General features: G+C 43.3%; 1 protein-coding gene across 1 annotated transcript; it reads right to left on the reverse strand.

Annotated features, from left to right (window-relative positions):
• Window positions 1-6477: 6477 nt before the first annotated feature.
• On the reverse strand, window positions 6478-12764 carry LOC130875094 (mediator of RNA polymerase II transcription subunit 14-like). The gene has a single exon (XM_057770769.1). It carries the CDS (start codon window positions 12669-12671, stop codon window positions 8454-8456), a length of 4218 nt encoding a protein of 1405 aa, XP_057626752.1. The 5' UTR covers window positions 12672-12764; the 3' UTR covers window positions 6478-8453.
• Window positions 12765-13023: the final 259 nt, after the last annotated feature.

The raw sequence follows: 13023 nt of genomic DNA on the forward strand, positions 1-13023 counted from the left end.
GAGATCAAGGGGATACAAATTGGAAAGGAAGAAGTCAAACTTTTATTATTTGCCAGTGATATGATAGTATATATAAGTGACTCCAAAAACTCTACCAGGGAACTCATACAGCTGATAAATACCTTCAGTAATATGGCAGGATACAAGATCAACTCAAAAAAGATCAGTATCCCTCATATATACAGATGATAAATGGGCTGAGAAAGAAATCCAAGAAACATCACCCTTCACAATGGCCACAAACAAAGTAAGATATCTTGGGGTAACACTAACCAAACAAGTGAAAGACCTGTATGACAAGAACTTTAAGCCTTTGAAGAACAAAACTGAAGAGGATATTAGGAAATGGAAAGATCTCCCATACTCATGGATTGCTAGGACCAATATAGTAAAAATGGCAATCTTACCAAAAGCAATCTACAGATTCAACGCAATACCCATCAAAATCCCAGCGCTATTCTTCAAAGACCTCAAAAGAACAATACCAAATTTCATACGGAAAAACAAAAAATCCGGGATAGCCAAAACATTCCTGTACAATAAAGGAACTTCCAGAGAAATCACCACCCCTGACATTAAGCTCTATTACTAATGAAAACAGCTTGGTATTGGCATGAAAACAGACAGGTGAACCAATGGAATCAAATCAAAGACCATGATAATAATCCACACACAAATGAACATTTGATTTTTGACAAAGAAGCTAAAAATTATAAAATGGAAAATAGAAAGCCTCTTCAACAAATGGTGCTGGTATAATTAGATATCAACATGTAGAAGATTGGAAATGGAACCATATCTATCACCATGCACAAAACTCAATTCCAAATGTATCAAAGACTTCAACATAAACCTAATTACACTGATTCTCAGAGATGAGAAAGTGGGAAGTACACTTGAACACATTGACATAGAAGATCACTTCCTAAATATAACCCTAGTAGCACAGACAATGAGAGCAACAATTAATAAATGAGACCTCCTGAAACTGAAAAGCTTCTGGCAAAGGACTCAGCCAACAAGACAAAACAGCCTACAGAATGGGAAAAGATCTTCACTGACCACACATCTGACAGAAGGCTAATCTCCAAAATAATAGAAAGAATTCAAGAAACTAGACATCAAACTACTAAATAATTCAATTAAAAATGGAGTGCAGATCTAAACACAGAATTCTGAACAGAAGAATCTCAAGTGGTCAAAAGACACTTAAGAAGCTGCTTAATATCCATGGCCATCAGGGAAATGCAAATCAAAATAACTCTGAGATAACATCTTACACCTGCCAGATGGCCAAGAATAAAAACAGAAATGACAGTTTATACGGAGTAAGGGGAACAATCCTACATTGTTGGTAGGAGTGCAAACTTGTATAGTCCCTTTGGAAATTAGTATGGTGTAACATGGTTAGTATGAAACCAGAGACAGATATTGTAGATGGAAGCTTCTGTCCAGCTAGGTTCCTCAGCTGTTCAGTCTCAAAGAAACACAGAGGCTTATATTAATTATAAACTGTTTGGCCTATTAGCTCAGGCTTATTATTAACTAGCTCTTACAACTTAAATTAACCCACAATTCGTGTCTATGTTTGGCCATGCGGATTGGTACCTTTTTATTAGTGAGGCATTCTCATCTTGCTTCCTCTGTGTCCTCTTCCCAGAATTCTCTTAGTCTCTTTGCCCTACAGATTCTTCCTGCCTGGCTACTAGCCAATCAGCATTTTATTAAGCCAATACAAGTGATAAATCTTTACAGTGTACAAAAGCATTATCCCACAGCAGTTCCCCCCCCCCTTTTTTTTCTTTTCAAAACAAGACCCTGAATCCATTCTTCCTTGCTTGGCTTTTTTTCCTGACCATTATCAATAACAATTTGTAACCAACACACTAAACAAAGACAAACACCCATAATCCCTTTTTGGTGGGATGTGGGTATAGTTTTCTAGTTTGCTTCCTGCTCACTGGGGGCACTTTTAATCTTATGGAAACCCGAAGAAAATTTAGGATTATGGTCAAGAACTGACTGGAATATTTTGTGAAGCTGGATCATTTCAGCCAGCAGTCTTGAGGCTGTCCCGGATGTAGAACTCAGAGGATACTGCAACAGAGGTGCTCTGAAACATTAGATCATCTGGGCCATCCATTCCCATTGGAGATTTTCCGGGGGGGTGGGGGGGTCTTCCTCAATCAAACCTTAATTTTATTAACCCAGAATGAATCCATTACCTCTTATTTTCTGTGGAAGCAAAAACAGAATCTCTTTCCAAAAGTAACATATCTTTAAACTTTAATTTTGAAGTCATGGCATTTCCAAAATATATAGAATGGATTAATCCAGGATCATTTATAGTCAAATGTCTTTTTAGTAGCTTTTGTTCCTTCCTCAGCAGTCAAGCAATTCAAAGACAACCCAATAATATACAGCATCCAGATTCTCTGTATATTTTTCATCTTTAAGTGACTTTTTTTTTATTTCTTTTATTTTTTTTTTTAACTTTTTAGTTTTTTGAGACAAGGTTTCTCCGTGTATCTTTGGCTATCCTGGAACTCACTCTACAGAGCAGGCTGGCCTCAAACTCACAGAGATCCGCCTGCCTCTGACTCCAAAGTGTTGGGATTAAAGGCGTGCGCCACCGTGCCTGGCTACTGTATGTCTTTCTTTCTTTTATTTTCCCCTGAGGACTTTCTCTTTTATTTTCTTTCCCAAGTCTATGTACATTTTAAAACACACTATAAATTGTTTAGAGGTTTTTTTTTTTCATCTGAATCTATCTTACTGTATCTTTTTCTGAGTACATGAGTCTTAAATCTGCTACATGGTTAGGATTAAAGCTGTGGCTTTGGTAACTAGTTCCACCCCATACCTTAGCTTTCTGAGAGTCTAACTTCATGGTGGAGGTACAGGCAGGAGCCACATTTATTGCCACAACTTTGTGGAGTTTCTAGGTCCATGCCACCAAGAAGCATACCACCGGCTGTTCATAAACACCACTTAAGTGTTTTGTGGCAGGACCTCTTAAAAGCACTGCCAAGCGGTTTTTGCTGCTAATGCTGAGTCAAGAAGCCTTTCTTAAAGGAGTTGTGTCTCTGCTAGCTGCCAGCAAACAGAGCCTACCGGAGAAAAGACAGTTACCAAGAAGTTGCACTTGACTCTGTTCTTGTCTGTCTAAAATATTTTTAAAGCTTTCTCGGGCTTTATGTGGAAATTGTTGCCAAATTGTTTGGTTGCTATTTGTAGCACAATTAATATAAACCCAGAGACAGATATTGGGGTTCAACCTGAAGGCCAGAAAGGCAAAACAATCATCTACTGGCTCTTACCTCTACCTCAGTCTGAAGTGGCATGGCAATCCTGATCCAGGAATCCCAGAAGGAGACTGTGTGTGAGAGCTGTCTCCACCTGTTTTATATTCCTCTCTAGGGCTGGGATTAAAGGCGTTCAGCACTGCTGTCTGGTTTCTATGGCAAACTAGCATGGCTACTGAGATTAAAGGTGTTACCACTGCCTGGTCTGGAAGGCTTATCAGTGGGACTGTTTTACCCTCTGAACTTCAGACAGGCTTTATTTATTAAAATACAAATAAAATATCACTGTATTATGGCAGTGTTTTTAGAAAACTGGGACTCAGTCTACCTCAAGACCCAGCAATACCACTCTTGGGCTTATACCCAAAGGATGTATACTCATACCACAAGGACATTTGCTCAACTATGTTCATAGATGCATTATTCATAATAGCCAGAACCTGGAAACAACCAAGATGCCCCTCAACCTAAGAGCAGATAAAGAAAATGTGGTACATTACACAATGGAGTTCTACTCAGGGTAAAAAAAATTTAATTAATTAATTAATTAAAATGACATCTTGAAATTTGTAGGCAAATGGATGAAACTAGAAAAAAAAAATCACTAGAGTGAGGTTACCCAGACCCAGAAAGACAAACACAGTATGTACTCACTCATAAATGGATAAAGCAAAGAATAACCAGCCTACAGTCCACAACCTCAGAGACGTCAGGAAGCACAGAGGACCCTAAGAGAAACATCCATGGATCCCCCTGGGAAGGGGAAAGAGACAAAATCTCCTGAGTAAAGCAGTTGTTGGGGAGGGGGAGGAGAGGGTTTAAAGGGACTAGGGAGGGGAGGAAGGGAAGGGGAGAAGAACATGAGGGATTAGAAGGTGGATTGGGGAAGGACAGAGAGGAGAGCAAGGAAAGGGGTATCTTGATAGAGGGAGCCATTATGATGTTAGTGAGAAACCTGGCACAGGGGAATTCCCGGGAATCTACAAGGATGGCCCCAGCTAAGACCTGAAGAATAGTGGAGAGGAAGCCTTAGTCACCCTTTTGCTGTAAGCAGACTGACGACTACCTTAACTGACACCATAGAACCTTCATCCAGTAACTGCTGGAAGCAGATGCAGAGATCCACAGCTAAGCTCTGAGCCGAGCTCCTGGAGTCCAGTTGTAAGAGGGAGAAGGGATAATATGAGCAAAGGGTCAAGATCATGATGGGGACACCCACAGAAACAGCTGGCCTGAGCAAGCGGGAGCTCACTGGTTCTGCAGTGACAGATGGGGAACCCGCAATAACTCAACTAGGCCCTCTGAATGTGGGTGACAGTTGTGTGACTTGGGGACACTGGCTGTGGAACCAGTATTTATCCCTAGTGCACATACTGGCTCTTTGAAGCCTATTCCCTATGCTCAGCCTAGATACAGGGAAGAGGGCCTTGATCCTGCCCCAAGTGATGTAGAAGACTTTGTTGACTCTCCGTGGGAAGCCTCGCCCTCTCTAAGGAATGGCTAGGGAGTGGGGTGGGGGAAGGTGGGGAGAGCAGGAGGAGGGAAGGGAGAGGGAATATATATATATATATACATACATACACACATACATACACACATATGTGTATATATATAAAAGACTTGAAGTGCTTTGTCTTACAGGTCTTTTACTCCCTTGGTTAGAGTCATCTCAAGATATTTTATATTACTTGAGGTTAATGTGGAGGGTGTATTTCCCTGATTTCTTTCTCAGCCCATTTGTCATTTGTATATAGGAGGGCTACAATTTTTTTTTAAGTTAACCTTGTTCTCAGACACTTTGCTGATGTTGTTTATCAAAGGCACGAGTTTCCTGGTAGAATTTCGGGGACTGCTTATGTATACTATCATATTATCTATGAATAGCGATTCTTTGACTTCTTCCTTTCCAACTTGTATCCCCTTGATCGCCTTTTTGTCGTGAGTCACCATTTTAGGGTGACTTCTGTTGCATCCTAGCCACAGCAGGTTCATACGTTCCAGGGCAGGGGCATGAGGATTAGAAATGTTAGGTAGGAGGAACAGAGAAAAGAAGAAGCACAGAGACATGGGAGAGTACCAGGAGGGCAGCTCAGCAGATCCTGGATGCTGAATTTTCTGAATTCTGAGTTAGCACACATTTAGTTTTCAAACACTTTTACCCCAATACAAAAGGGGGAAAGAAGGCAAAACACAGCTTTAAAATGATACAAGGGGCAACCAGAACAGGTTCTTGCTCCAATACTTGAGACAGCAAGCCATTTAATTCCAAAGTAAAGTATTGGATGTTTGGGCAGTGAACCCACCCTAGACCAAGTTTACTGCAGGCAACCACGCCCTAAGTCAAACATCCTATTTTAAAAGAAGAAGCAAAAGTAAGCTTGAATTCTCTGACCTTTGAGGGTGGAACAGACCCACCTGTATGGGCTAACTTCAAAACACCAAGTAACCACATCCTAGGTCAGGATATCTTATTTTGTAGCCACACCCGTTGTCAGCAACTTTGAAAGAACAAAAATAAGCTCAAACTCTCTGACCTTCAAACAAGGCAAACAGGTTCACATTTTTGGGTTCCCATACCTTTCGTTGTCTTTATTGCTCTAGCTAGAACTTCAAGTACTATATTGAATAGATATACACCAAATGCACTGCCTTGTCTTTTTCCTGATTTTAGTGGGATTGCCTTGAGTTTCTCTCCATTTGATTTGATGTTTGGTGGCTGTTGGAATGCTGATTATTACATTCATTATGTTTAGGTTTGCCCCTTGTATTCAAGATCTCTCCAACACTTTTATCATGAAAGGGTGTTGGATTTTGTCAGCGACTTTTTCCGCATGTAATGGGATGGTTATGTGTTTTTCTTTCTCTTTTCAGTTTGTTTATATGGTGAATTACATTGACAGATTTTCATATGATTTTTTCCTCTAAGTTTGTATAAATTTTACTTATTACTGTAAATACTAAAATCACATTGAAAACACCTTATTAAAATCAAGTTCCAAATCACCTACTAGAGAAAAATCACTATGGCATCCAGTTTCTTTGATTGAACCTGCTTAACAAAAGAGGCAAAAGACATGGTTTGTGATAAAAGTTACGATTCAAATGCTAAGTATTTCCAAGCTTTAATAAAGTAATATACCAATTCCAAGTATCAAGCATGATATCAAAATTCAAATTCATTGGTTTACTCTTAATAAGCATCAAAATCAAATTCTGTTCATTGAATTCTATCTTACTTGTTTTACACAATGCATTCAAAGGTGTTCGAATTAGGGAAAAGTAGCCATTGAATGCATTATGTATAAAAATGCAATTAACATTTCAAAACCACACTTAAAAGAGAAAATACCTGAAAAGTTAATTCTATTCATAAAATTATCTGAAAAAATATCATCCTGCCGATAAAAATACATTTCTTGTATATACATGTAGATTTCTATATGAAAGATAGGATTTAGCTCCCAAAAGAAAAGGGCTGACTTCTGATCAAGACATCTTAGCTTGCCAAACCCATGTGATTACCACTGTGAAGAGAACTGAAAACAGAAGAGAAAAGGGTTAGGGTAAAGGAGGAAAAAGAGCTTAGGCACCCACTCTGGAGAAGTCGGAGCTGGCTGAAAAGCAGGGGGTGAAGGCAGAAACGAGACACAGAGGCCAAAAAAGGCCTCAGCTCTGACTGGAAATGGAGATTCAAGCAAAGCTGAGCATATATGATACAGTTGCAGTGAGATGCTCAAAACCAGAATCTGGTGGTTATAGTTATAAAATCTTGATTAATCATCTTAAAATGGAATCAGACAAACATCTAAAATTTCATCGAGGATCATATTACATTGGCTAGATATAACTCAGCATGATAGTATCATTAAAAAAAAAACAAAACAAAAATAAAAAAAAAGGCTCCAAATAACATCAATTCATTAAAAACATTTGAATCAGATCATAGTCATCAAAGCTTAAAAAGTCCCTGGCTGGCTGCGAGAGACAGTATAGTACTCTAGATAGAAATCCTATTGAGCGGTACCAGTGCCAGAACTCTACTGGACTCTAGACAGGCTCTGCACTGTGGACTTCTCAAATGACCTGACCAGGCTGTGTCCAGCAAAATATCCTGTTGCTTTGCTGACAATGAATTAAACTGAGATTGTTCAGAACAACCCCACTTGTGCTGGGGAAGGTAAGAAGTTAAATAAGATAAAGAAATGTCACCGACACTTCTTGCAAACTAGAGCATTCAAGTTCTTTCTTCCTAGTTAATGCTGTATGCAGAAGTATCCTTTACATAACATTTTCCTAGCAAAAAGGTTCCCATTTCCTCGCACATGAGAATAATTGTATTATTTGGGATCCTTGATCATTATAAATCACTTGCTGTCTCTTTTCAAAGACAAAGTTCTTTCATTTTACCCAAATCCTATACTGACAAACAACCAAGGTGCTAAATTTTAGGAATGTCTGAAGAAACTACATTAACCTTAAAACAAAAAAATGTTTTTGGCCAAATTTCAGACATACGTAATTAAAAAACTGACTGGCCCCACCAGGTTAAAGATGAAGGGAGGCCCTAAGAACTCTAGAGAGCTTATACACACACCAGTGAGTGTCACTTTTATATCCTAGTTTTATTAAATATTGCTTCTTTGGGATATGTTTAACAGCTCCCAAAACATATCTGTGTAAGGATTCAAAATGGTCATATTAAAATACAGCTTCAATAGAAAGTTTGTCACAGTTTTACAGTATTCAAAAATGACAGACCTGCCTTAAAAAAAAAAATCAAAAAAGACCATTATACCCAAAACATAAAAAAAAATTAAATAAACAAGTTTGGCATTTCCATTGCTTTATAGTATAAAATAAAATATTAAACTTATTACTGGCAAGCAGACACTGATCTGTTACCTAGTTTGAAATATGTCACATTTAAACATACTATACAAGTTCACAATTCAAAAGATTGATGGTCTTTTGGATGAAAGTAGTGCACCCTAAAAAATTTTGCCTGTTTAAAATATTTAGCTCTTACGATTTGAAAAAAAAAAAAGAATGAAATAAAGAAGAAAGTCCTTTTCCTTTTAAAAAACTGATGGCTGAATTCAGCCTGTGTGTGTGTGTGTGTCAGCCTTCCTGGATTAAAAACAATAGTGTCTATGGACGCCCACCAGGGGGCAGTGTAAGATTAGCCATTAAATCCCGAACAGCAGCAAATATTGTACATTCACCTTGTCGCAGTGGGTTCATCTCTGCAAACCTCTTCAGAATGTTGCTGACCATCATGGGCGCAGTCGCAGAAGAGTTCTGCTGTCTGGGAATGTCTGCCTGCTGGGTGGTACCTGAAGCCATGTCATAAATGATAGGAACTATTATACTGACAGGTTCTTGGGGAGGGACTGATGCCTTCTGAGTCAGTTGAAGAAAAAAGAGCATTTTGGATTTCAATACCACGGCTGGTGTCCCAGGAGGTGCAATCGGTGGTGCGCTGGGAGGGATGGTGAGGCAAAACTGAACATTCCATTGTAGCTGTGTCGCTTGGTCTGGGAACAGTTCCAACTTCATAATATGCACACAGTCACGGAGGATGTGTGTTGGTGCTCCCAACAGCTTGGTGAAGGCTATGAGTGTGTTGGCTTTAAATGGCGGTCCTGCAACTCTCGTTTCGAAGAATTTCTCCAACACTTGAAGCTCGTCGGGTTTCCACTGTCCAGCATTTTCAGGAGTTACTTTCAGCTGAAGGGTCTGGTTGGTTTTGGGACTGAGGGCTACTCTGCATTTCAGGGCATCTGTCTTGAACATGATTACACCAGGTTCGTTGGAATTGATCAGCTGCAACGTTTCCTGCTGAATAATTCGTTGAAGGTGTCGTCTCATGATGACAGAGCCAAGGAATCTCTCGAGTGGCGAACAGAGGTAACTGCCTGCCAGGCCAGGCACAAGGCCCGGCGTTGGAGAGGGTAACAGTAAGACATTCAAGGCACTGTGAGTGAGGATGGTGGGTATGGATGCTGCCCAGGAGCGCTGAGGTAGTTTGCGAGGTGGAGGCATGTTGGTTGGCATTGGCTGGGAACTTGTGCCAGCTCGAGGAGAATGAGAAGCATCCGGAAGAGGAGAGTGTAGAGACGGGTTGGCTGGTGACATTCCAGGCAAACGGGTTGCTGGTGAGGGTCCAGACACTTGAGGAGATCCAGGCCAGTTTCCTGCTCGTCCACTCGGTGACACCATAGTGTACGGAGAACTAGGGTCAAGGGCTCCTGGAGACTGGGTGTGGATCATAGACGGAGACTGACTAACTGTGCCGTGGTAGGATGCAGGAGGGGAAGTAAGAGGGTAAGCGCCTGAACTTCCTGGCTGCTTTGGAAACGGCTGTTGCTGAGGTGTCTGGAGCTGTGATATTAAAGAGTCCATTATATCCCCTCCTACAGGAGAAGGGGGGTTATCGTCCTCGTTTACAGATCTTCTCCGAGCATCCTGATTGCTGTCAACAAACATGTTGAGGAATGTCTTCAATCCGGGCGCAGGATAGAAGCCTTCAACTAACTTGCTGTTATCAAAAAGACTATAGGCACCATCCCGTATTGCCACGACCCCTCGACTACAGCAGTATATATCAATGCAGTACATGTTCCTGAAGGCCAGTCTGATGTGGGTGGATGATTGCGGGAGAATGGAGAAACACTGGTAGGCAGTGTTAGTTCTCTGAGTCAAGCCCAACATCGGCACAGTAGGGAGTTTGTTGATGGCATTCAGCGGCGCCTGAGTATCAAACAGCACCTGTAACAGCTGAACCACGCTTGGTGCTCTGTTGAACATTTCTTGAAGCTGGTGGAGAATGGTATTGTGACAGTTACTGCATCCAGAGTTTGGGCCAACTGTTCCCAAAGAAATGTGAAATTTCTGGTGAATGGAATTCCACTGGATACTAATTGAGCTTCCTTTGGTGGTTCCATAACACAAGACGAGTTTTCGGTAATTATAAACGCGAACCTCGGAGAAAATATTCAGATGAGCAGGTATGTCTGGTAGAGAACGTGCAAACTCCAACACACACTCATATAACCGGGCAATGCTGTTCCAGTCATTAAGAAACATTTCAACTACTTTTCTACCACCAACAGGTTCAGACAACAGATTTTCATACGTGAGGTAAACACGCCGGGATGGTCCTTGCTCCCTGGTGGAAGTGCCATTAAGCGGACAGTTTGCAAACACTAACTCTGCCACCCAGGTGCGGTTGTTTCTACCTTGTAATCGGAAAGTGCAATCAAGAAGAGAGCGGTCCAGGGCCTTTTGGGTGTCCTCGTTTACTCCCTTGCAGGGAGGAATTTTTAATAAGCGAATTGCATGGCTGAAGCCATCACCTTCCACTTGCACTCCCTGATGTGGTATCTCCAGGTTGGACAGCTCCAATCGAAGCCCTACAAACGGCATGTTGGTGTCACACATAGCGACAAAATGAGCTAGAACTTTATCGAAGGCACACGTGTCTCCTGACGGTTTGGCTTTCTTGCTTTCGACTGGACACGGGTCATCAGACCTCTTGTGCTTGGTACCAGTTCTGGTCTGTGTCCCAGTCTTCGTGGAGGAAACCAAGTCCTGGATGTTGTCCTTGAATTGCTGCAGCAGCAGTGCCGTGACAGGGCTGTCGTCACCATCTGGAGTGCTCACAGACATGACGTAATACTTGTACTCTAGCTGAGTGGGCTTATTGGGAGCCTCAAGCATTTCCACAACAATGTAGTACTGTGGAAGGCGGGTAAGCTTAATGAACAGCTTGTTCTTGGAGAGGTTTCCGACGGGATGCGTTGAGCAGTTGGAAAGCAGCAGCGTTTCTGTGGTTACCGTAGGCAGATGTTTTATAGACTGCTTGCAACGCCGCTGTCCAAGCCAAAACTTAAGCTGCTGGATCCAAGGGATGATCCGCTTCATATCATCATTCACAGATTTTTCCATGTCCTCCAGAGTGGCCTGGTCAAGTCCATAAAGCATCAACTGGAACATTCCAGAATGCAAATCGACAAAAACGTGCAGGCACTCCGAATTACCACAGGGCTCCAAGATGGGAACAATAAGAGCCGGAAGTGCAGTCTCTATGGAAGAGTTTTCGTTAGCATTGAAGCTTCTAAGAATGGCCTTCAGTTCCTGCAGCTTCTGGTGGGCTCTTGCATGGACACTGTCAATCAGGAGCTTTTCTATTGACAGGTGGTCAATCTTCATAGCTCTTTCGACTAATTTAGAATCCGAAGCTGGCAAAGGAGGATCGTGAAAAATCTGTAAAGGCTTGGAGACATCATTCTCATCCATTTTAATTGTTACCTTGTGAACAGACGCTGTGCCTGTTTTTCTCCCTAGAACCTGTTGGTTCCAAACTGAGAGAGAGAGGCACTTTCCAGCATGATACCTGTCCACTTGCACAAGGTCACCCCACCTCTCTCGGATTAACATCAGAGTCTGGGAGTGGAGCACTTCTAACTGAAGAGACAAGCAGAAGCAATGCAGGCAGTTGTACATGTCCTGAAGAGGCTTCTCATCAGCAAAAAGCCTGGACTGCACCAACTGATGGAGAAAGTCGATTTGCATGCTATGAACCAAAGCTCGGCCATCTCCCGTTTCCTTATCCTCAACTAGGATTTCTAGCTTGAGCAGGCGCCATGGGACTTCCGGATCATCCCCCATTACTGTCAAGGTTGCCTCGAATTCTCCATCAACTCGAAACTTCACGCGGCCATTTGCCACTGTAAGATTCGCGAGCTGCGGAGGAAGCTCTGTTGTGACAAGCCGATGTCTGAGAATCTGATTAAGCTGATGAAGCGTGGCTTGTTTCTCAGTTTTGGTAATGGGGTCTGGAGGAATAATTTTATCCCTGATGCAGGTTGGAAGTCGTGGATAAGAGCCAGTAGTCAGCACATCAATGGCATACGGGATAGCAAAACTAGGCAGGCGCGCGTGGATCAGTGCATCTCTAGCTAAGGAGGCCAAGCGGTCAGCGGTGTCCACAAACAAGAGAGCTTGCTGATCCAAAAAGCTTGAGATCATCGCACACTTTTCTACTTTGCCAGCATCATTAGCCCATTTGACTAAAGCTAATAATCGAACGAAGAGTTGCCGGGTCCGGCTAGCAAACTGTACAATTTCTATTTTCCTTTCCACATCAGATTTCCTTGGTAATAAATCCGTCAAGACCAAGAGCTCCGAGTAGGCCCGGTGCAGCAGAAATTCAATCAGCGTGCTAAGCCGGTAACCAGGGCTAGCCGCGGCCGCAGCTGCCGCCGCCAGCGCGGCTCCCGGCAGCGGTGGAGCCGGGGCGGACGCCGAGCCGCTGCCCCCGCCCGGAGGGATCACCTGGTGGTTCTCCTGCTGCACTGGGGCCATGGCGACGCACAGCCAGGCTCGGCGCACCGATGCGGCCTGGGGCCTCCTCCCGGGGGTCGGTAACCTTACCAAGGCGGCGCGGGTAGAGCGGCCGCAGATCCCAGCGCCAGGCCGTCTCTGAACAGGAAGCAGAGTCCGGGCTGCGGAGGCCCGCCCCCAAGATGGGCTGGGCCGGGCCGAGCGCGGGCCGGGCGGGCGGAGGGGCGGGCCGGGAGGACCGGGGGGCCGGCCCGGAGGGCGGAGGGGCGGGCCGGGAGGACCGGGGGGCGGGCCGGGAGGACCGGGGGGCGGGCCGGGAGGACCGGGGGGCGGGCCGGGAGGACCGGGGGGCGGGCCGGGAGGACCGGGGGGG

The sequence above is a fragment of the Chionomys nivalis genome, chromosome 5 (genome assembly GCF_950005125.1).
Source record: "Chionomys nivalis chromosome 5, mChiNiv1.1, whole genome shotgun sequence".
In the NCBI taxonomy this organism is placed as follows: Eukaryota; Metazoa; Chordata; class Mammalia; order Rodentia; family Cricetidae; genus Chionomys; species Chionomys nivalis.

Bases quoted from the DNA above. Each gene is read 5' to 3' on its own strand.
- LOC130875094 (XM_057770769.1), bottom strand. From the start codon at position 12,671: ATGGCCCCAGTGCAGCAGGAGAACCACCAGGTGATCCCTCCGGGCGGG.